This window comes from Theobroma cacao, chromosome 9, assembly GCF_053813885.1.
Source record: "Theobroma cacao isolate CCN51 chromosome 9, ASM5381388v1, whole genome shotgun sequence".
Classification (NCBI taxonomy): domain Eukaryota; kingdom Viridiplantae; phylum Streptophyta; class Magnoliopsida; order Malvales; family Malvaceae; genus Theobroma; species Theobroma cacao.
This window is the reverse complement of record NC_142647.1, coordinates 5,876,539-5,884,821: the sequence shown is the minus strand read 5'-3', so window position 1 is coordinate 5,884,821 and position 8,283 is coordinate 5,876,539. Positions and strand designations below refer to the sequence as shown.

Here is an 8,283-nt window from a genome sequence, read left to right as displayed (position 1 = left end):
GCATTGGTGGCAGTTTGTGGGGTATTTCATTAGGGCCAACATCATAGAACTTCTCAATTGTGGGCTTGACATCCTTAGGTAAGGATGAAGATACTTTATTCTCCTCACAAACTAATAAGAGGTATAAAAAGTTTGACTCACGATAAGTTTTTTTTAGGCTAAACACATATATGAGTGCTTCATCTACCTTTTGTCTCTTTGGACAATCTTTAAGCTTTAGTAGAGTGAACATAATTTTTACTTCATCATTGATGAAACAATAAGTGTTCTTGTATCCGTCATGGTGAGCTTGATGATTATATTACCATAGGCATCCCAACAACAGATGACATGCGTCCATTGGGATAACATCACATCAGACTTCATCTTGATACTTATTCCTAATAGAGAATTGAATACAATAATGCTTCATTACTTTAACTTTATTTCATTTTCTCAACCATTGTAACTTGTAAGGATGAGGGTGTGTCTTAGGTGGAAGCTTAAACTTTTCCACCATGTACTTGGCAACAACGTTCTCACAATTTCCACTATTAATAATGACATTATAAACCTTTCCTTGGGATGTGTGCCTTGTATAGAAGATGTTATGACAATGCCAACTTTCATCTTTAGTCATCGTAGTAATGTTAAGGTTACGACAAATAATAAGAGCTTCTCTATGGTCAGCAATAACTTATTCTGTCTCATCTTCATTGAATATTTCTTGTTCATTCTCTACTTCTTCCATGATAGGTTCTTCTATAACTTCTTCTTTTACTAAGAAGATAATTCTTCGATTTTGACAATTAGAAACAATATGCCCAAATCTTTGACATTTGAAACACTTCTTGTTGACATTAGAAGCACGAGTAGAAATAGTTTCTTTATCATTATTGCTTGTGGTTTTGAAAGAGTTTATTTTTGGAGGTTGAATGGTCACCGAACTTTGTCTCCCATGGTTTGAGGTAGAATCTTTTTGCCTAAATAAACTCACTGAGCTTTTTCGTGATCATTGTTTTTCAACCTTTAATGCTAAACTGATGACATCATTTAAGTTCTAATATGATTATAGTTGAATAACATATGCAATTTCAACATTGAGACATCCAAGATAACAAGCTATAATTTGCTCTTCAGGTTCTTTGACATCACACTTCATGTGAAGTTGCTCGAACTCCATTGTATATTCTTGCACTAACATTGTTCTTTGTCTAAAGTTATGAAATTTGATAAAAATTTCTCGTTGGTAGTGATTAGGAAGGAACTTACGCTTGAGTTCTCGAAGCATTTGATCCCATATTTTGACCTTGTTACGACCTTCTCTTTCTTGTTGCTGTTTGAGATTTTTCCACCAGATAGAGGCGTGCTTCTTCAATTTAATTGCAACAAGCTTCACACGTTTTTCAGTAAGAACATCTTTGAGCTCAAAAGCTCTTTCCACTGTGTAGAGCCAATCAAGAAAATCATCAGGGTGAAGCCTTCATTTAAACTCAAGAATATCTACCTTAATTCTCAAATCTCCATTAGCAACAATTCTTAGATGACGTATAGGTACTTCTTCATCAGAAGCCAATTCTTGATAGAAAGGATTAGTATTATCCTCTTTATCACTGAAGCTACTGTTGTTGATTTGAGCAGCATCACGTATTGTGAGTTGCTCTCGTAATTCTTGAACTTGACGACTTAATTCCATTACCTCGATCTCGTGAATATCTCTTTGATGATTTTGGAGTCATGGTGGCATTTTGTTGACTCAAATAAGAACAACAATTATGGCAATGGTGATATGGTGAGGACATGGTGATAACGATGGGGTGATGCAGAAAAAAAAATGATGACAAAACTATAAAACAATAACCAAACAAAATTACCTGAACAAAGAGAGTTGAAACTTGACAAGGAACCTAAACCATGCAGCGAACAATGATCCTCTTGCTTTGATACCAAACTAATGTCAGGGCATTGTAAAACACGAATCGTGGCGAGGTTGGAAACTCCACTAAAGTGAATACTAATCTTGATGAGGTTAGAAAACTCCACTAAGGTGAATAATGGCCAAAATCTCACTTTAGTTGGCCAAATCAAAAATACTAAAATCTCTTACTCTTCTAAAAAGAGCTTAGAGAAAATAAATATTCCTGCTTATTTAAAAAAAATCAAATATTCTTTATTAATTCTCAACTTCAATGTGTTTAACAATTAAGCTAAGAGGGCTTTATATAATTATTTCTAAGAAGAGAGTTTTCTAACTTTCTTATATGAGATTATTACAATTTCTAAATAAAAAAATAAATAAAGAAATAATCTAACTTAAACTTTCTTAAAATACAAGTAAAGTAAAAGATAACTTAATCTAACCTAATTTAATGTACAAATAACTTAAATAATATATTCCTGTATTAAGGGTTGGGGGTCAGCGTAAGGAATATTTAGGCATGTGCAAGTATCTTGCATCGAAGCTCCTTCACATATCATGCTTTACATATAAGGTCAATGACTTAATTTGCGTCACATTGTAAATTAAACATTTTGGCCAAATATTAATTAAACATTCTTAAGAGATTGGAACCATATATAGTACATAAACTTTAAGAGCATGACGAAACAATTAATGGTCATAAAAGTAACTCGAAAGTCAATTATTTAGAGGCAGACTTTACTAATACTTCTCAATAGTTTAGTTGGCACGAGTTTTGTCTTAAAAATACCAAAACTGAAGAGAATTAAAGCAAAAGATAGGAAAGCATAACAGCTTTCTTTTACTGCATGCTCCATTAGAAAACTTTTTGGAGAAAGAAGACTTGGTATCGGCAAGATACTGTTCGTATGAAACAAGATTGTAAGGTGTCGATGGAACGAGAATCTCCCAAAATTGTGGGGCATTATGGTGAAGTACTTGGCTGGTTCTCTGCCTTCAAAGGACAACGAATAGTGGACTGTGTCACAAGGAAATGGGGACTTGGCACTTGAACTAGTCTACTTTGATTCTCATTTTACATCCCACTATGTATTTCGAAACAAATTTTTGCAGGATCCGTGAATGATTGGGGATGTGCACAGTAATGAGTAGTTTATACTGTTTTCTGAACAATTTGTTCATAAAAGCAGGAAGAAAAAAATTTGTCAAAGCCTCACTTTCAAGTGTCATGATATTGTTAGGAAGTAAGGAAAACGATGATTACTATTAGTAAGCCATCTTCCTTAATTATAACTACCATGATTTTATAAATATTTAATTGATACCGAATTTGATTAATTGGTTAATAACTAACACGGTACGTATAATCATTGCATTACTTAAGACCCAAATATTTTACAAGATTTTCACCTTTCTCATCCTACAATTCAAAAAGAGATTGGAGGACACATTTTAATAGTTTAGGTTGCATCGCCAACTTGAACTTAGTTTAAGTTTTTCATATTGTAATCATTAAGAGATGAGTAAAAATTCGTACAAAAATTATTCTAAATTATTTAAATTGTGATATGTATACTCTCGTAAAAATAGAATAGATATACATTTCCATATATTATATATATACGTTAGTTTTTCAATACAAGTTGAAATGAAGGGGCCGGAAGGATTTTTTATCTTACATTTTAGATTGATGCAAAGTGCTTATAGGCCCCCTTTTCTCTGCTGATGTTCACCAGAACATATGGTACCACTTGAAAGAATTGACACTTTCTCTTTTTGGACCATTTAGGCAGTTCGCGTAGTCAGTTGACATAGAAAAAAGTTCACAGAAAAGATTTGAAAAATTCAATCATCAAAATGGAAGCCTATTGCTACTAAAAATCTTAATCTCTATTAATGATAAACACGAACTAGCTGCAACTCGAAATCATCAACTTGAGGAAAGTCATTTTCAAGTGGAGGAAAGCTGAAATTAGTTGATTAATAATTGAACCACCAAAAAAGAAAAGCACCAACCCTATGAATGCAAGTTTACAATCCTTCTCTCAATTTATGAGTTTGTACATATATATATGTATGTATGTATTATTTTCTCATTTATTTTCATAGGAATTTGGACACTTTATCACTCTTTCAAACCATATGCTGATCAGTTGACTGGTTTTCTCCCTCTGTAACCATTAATAATCAATCAGCAGGATTTGTCAAGATCTTTATGATGAGTAGTTCAGAGAGGGCCTTCAAGAATCGGATGGTTAGGAACTTCCACTGGAGTTTTCTTTCTTTCTGGCTTGCTTTTATTTTCAGTTCTTTTCTAACTATTTTGCTCTTTACAGATTCTCTCCCTCGAGAGGGAACCACAGTCTAGTAGGACCCTTCCCCCGGAAAAACTCGAAAATATCCACGTCTGGACACTGGTTGACCCTGTTTAATTGAGTAGTGCCATCAATACGGATTGTCTAGAGTATAGCGATAGTACTTGTCCTTGAAAACTGGAATGTTTTCATTCTTTTTTTTTCCCTTCTTTCTCTTGGGAGAGGGCGAATAATGATTTTGTTGTTGGTTGATGTTAGTTATTAGTATAAATGCATGGAATTTTTTCTTTATTTACATTTCGTACCATACTTACCACAACTCATATATATATAGACTGAGCCCTGTTCCAATTCCATCGTGAACCGTATTTCTGTTAAAACCCTTGTGGGGAAACCCATATTTACATTTTGTTTGCCTTAACTATTTTCCAACTCTTTCTCTTCAACCTCCTTCATTGAGGGAAAAAACCAAAAAAAGAAGCCCCAAATTTTATCAGAACCCTTGTTTTCACAACGTGGATAAGACTCTTTCAATTCATACTTCCAAATATCCAGGAATTCGCAGAATATTTTCTCTCTCCTATATATCTCTTTGTAGATAAGATAAAACCCATGTCGCTCTTCTCAGCCTAATCCCAGTTTCTAATTCAATCGTAGGAAGGGGAGACAAAGAGTAGGTTGAACTGTGAAGTACGATGAGTTTTAGCTTGTGTCAAAAACCGCTAATCACGCATCTCTTATCCATATAGTTTTCTTCATTTGAATATCCCAAGTTTTGAAACCTAGAGAAGCTTTGCTTCTTGAAACTGCTGTTTTATTGGTTCTTTTTATGCTGTTCATGGACTACTCCAGGGAAGTTGAAGGAAAAAAAGTCCATGACCATTGTAACAAGAATATGACTACGTTAGCAAGGTGTTTATGGATGCCCGGTCCTGTTATCATTGGTGCCGGCCCTTCCGGTCTAGCCACAGCTGCTTGTCTCAAAGAAAGAGGTGTCCCTAGCTTAATCCTTGAAAGGGCTGACTGCATAGCTTCCTTGTGGAAGATAAAAACCTACGATCGTCTTCGTCTTCACCTTCCAAAGCAATTCTGTGAGCTACCCCTCATGCCATTCCCAGTAAATTTCCCAACTTATCCCACCAAAGAGCAGTTTGTGGCTTACTTGGAGGCCTACAAAAACCATTTCGGTTTAGAACCAGTTTTCAACCAAACCGCAGTGAGTGCAGAATTTGATCATCGATGTGGGTTTTGGCGGGTTAAGACTGTGGGGCTGAAACAAGAAGAAACTGAGTATATGTCTCAGTGGCTAATTGTAGCTACTGGGGAGAATGCTGAGGAAGTGGTGCCGCAAATTGAAGGAATGGATGGTTTTGGAGGGCCTATAGTTCACACAAGCTCATACAAGAGTGGCGGATTGTTTCGAGGAAAGGCTGTTTTGGTGGTTGGGTGTGGCAATTCAGGCATGGAGGTCTGTTTGGATCTCTGCAACTATAATGCTCGCCCATCCCTCGTCGTTAGAGACTCGGTGAGCATACTTGTACCCTTTTCGTCCTTCATATCATAACCTAGAAGTCAATCTTTTTTATGTCTTCAGCAAATGCGTAATTTCGCTCCCTTCCTAGGTTTCACCTAAGTGCTACAGTCAAGTTTTTTTTTGTAACGTTCTCTAAATTGGAGATTGACCTTATTTCCTTGAGAAAATCATTCCAAGCCAAAAATGGAAGAAAAACTGCAATAAAATGTTCCTTGCCTCCGGCTTCACCAATACAAAGACCTTGTTTAAGACTTCACCTTAGGATTTTATTTACTCCAAAGTGCTGCTATTAAAGTACAGTACAGCAGTTACAAGGGTAAAATTTTTCTCACTTTCTTGGAATTTGGTTGCATGCGGAACAGTGGTCGGTAGCCCAAAATTTTATGCCGTACAGCCCATTTTTCCTTTTCCTGTGCAAATTCTTCTGTACAAAGCACCATACGTCCAAGATTCTAAAGGTATATATGGATAAGTGACTGACATGAGAGAAGAAGCAAACTGATCATATGTGAGTGTGTGGGCGCTCATTTTGTCATCTCATCTTTAGCGCATACTTCTTTTTTAAAAGGCCTTTTTAAGCAACCTTTTTTTTTTTTTCTCATTGTTGCAGGTGCACGTCTTGCCCCAAGAGATGCTAGGCAGATCAACTTTTGGATTGTCCATGTGGTTGCTCAAGTGGTTCCCCATGCGCCTCGTGGATCGGTTTTTACTTCTGGTGTCTCGTTTTATGCTCGGAGACACTGAAAAATTCGGCCTCCGTCGCCCGGAGTTTGGTCCTCTAGAACTCAAGAGCAGATCCGGCAAGACACCTGTTTTGGATGTTGGGACACTTGCAAAGATCAAGAGTGGAAACATTAAGGTTGAATGCAAATATTTTCTCTACTTAATCCAACCCTAGACAAATCTTGCATTTCAAGTTACTACTGCTTAATTTCAATGATCAATGAATGTTATGTTTCAGCTAAACTAGTTATTATCTTAATTTTATCATATTAGAGTTACGAATATTATAATTAAAATAAATTTTCTATGTAATGTTTAGGTTTATCCGGGAATAAAGCGATTAACATACCGTGCCGCAGAATTTGTTAATGGGAGAAAGGAGAATTTCGATGCCATCGTCCTTGCCACCGGTTACAAAAGCAATGTACCACAATGGTTGAAGGTAAATTCAAGGCCCCTCTTTAATTCTGTTTCTTTTGAGTTATAAATTAAAATGTATATATTCTGTTCCTTGAGACTCAAGAAAAGACGTGTTGACTCGAACTCCTTGCACTGATCAGGAGACAGATTTCTTTTCAGAGACTGATGGTTTGCCTCGGAAGTCATTCCCAAACGGATGGAAAGGCGAATGTGGTTTGTATGCTGTAGGATTTACAAAGCGTGGTTTGCTTGGTGCCTCCATTGATGCGAAAAGGATAGCTGAAGATATGGAGCATCATTGGAAAGCTGAGCCCAGAAAATTTCATGGCCATCAACTCGGCCGGTCACCGTTGCCACCACAATCATGATTAGAAGGATTCTAAGTCAAAAAAAAGACTAATGGACTACCTCTCCCCTGCACTGTATTGACAAATTGTTTTCGCCCTTCTTCCCTGTTGACGAAATGTGGAGTAAAAAACAAAGAGGAATATATGTGATTATTTTATGTACTTGTCAACGATAGAACTTGGAGGTAGGTTAGGCGAGGATCTAGAGGAAAAATTATTCTCAGTGTGAATACCTTGTATATTGCCATTTTCCAATAGTGAGGTAAATTGCTTTTTTTTTTTTTTTTTGAGAAGTTGGTCTAGGATTATTTTACATATTGCCAAGGTGGTGTACTATAGTTTTCATTGGAGTTGGGGTCATTGTATATAAAAGATTAATGTGTTATTTTCTTGGATAAAATCAGAATTAGGTTTCCAATAAAAGTTTTTGTGTACCTTTAATATAGACAGAAAATTCAATAGTCATAATATTGGGTACCACATAAATGATTTGTACTAAATGAATAATAGAACGAATAGTTATCCTTTAATGATTCCTGGAACTTTCAGCTCCAAAGGGACCACGATATATGTACATATCTTTTTTTTTGAAAAGCATGAACTTTCATTAATGATCAGGAATGAAGCATACATGTATATATCTTGATCATTTGTTCAAAACAAAAAGAAAAAGCGATCCAAATATTTAGAAAGAAAAAGCAACAGAAGAAGAAAAAACCTTTAAGATGACGGAAAGGTTCCATGTAGAAGGAAGTGACTTAGCAAAATAAAATGAAGTGGAGCTTCGGGTCTTCTTCGTATCTTCAGCAGATCATAACCTTCTTCATTAGTTTACAGCTAATTATATAAATTGCATTTAACTTTAATATATTTCCTTAATGCTAGCTTTGCTAATAGGAAGCTTGGACCACTGATTTTTTATGCACAGTCCATGCAATCTCCACCACAGCTTGTTCCCTGTCAACGCTTGGCTGGGGTCTGTTGTATTTAAAACAATTATTGTCAGGGAAAACTTGGAGCCATAGTCATACCTGAAATTTTTGA

General features: G+C 35.8%; 1 protein-coding gene across 1 annotated transcript; it reads left to right on the top strand.

The window, feature by feature from the left end:
- The first annotated feature begins 4,576 nt into the window (after positions 1-4,576).
- YUC2 (Flavin-binding monooxygenase family protein) lies at positions 4,577-7,613 on the top strand. Its single transcript, XM_007013121.3, has 4 exons — positions 4,577-5,740; positions 6,360-6,608; positions 6,792-6,914; positions 7,033-7,613. Exons 1-4 carry the CDS (start codon positions 5,045-5,047, stop codon positions 7,258-7,260), a joined length of 1,296 nt encoding a protein of 431 aa, XP_007013183.3. The 5' UTR covers positions 4,577-5,044; the 3' UTR covers positions 7,261-7,613.
- The last annotated feature ends 670 nt before the right edge of the window (positions 7,614-8,283 follow it).

What these genes read in the sequence shown, in the direction of transcription:
- YUC2 (XM_007013121.3), top strand. Translation starts at nt 5,045, where the DNA reads ATGCTGTTCATGGACTACTCCAGGGAAGTTGAAGGAAAAAAAGTCCAT. An exon ending in TCAAGAGTGGAAACATTAAG is followed by an intron (nt 6,609 to 6,791) that starts GTTGAATGCAAA and finishes TGTAATGTTTAG; the next exon opens with GTTTATCCGGGAATAAAGCG. An exon ending in ATGTACCACAATGGTTGAAG is followed by an intron (nt 6,915 to 7,032) that starts GTAAATTCAAGG and finishes TGCACTGATCAG; the next exon opens with GAGACAGATTTCTTTTCAGA.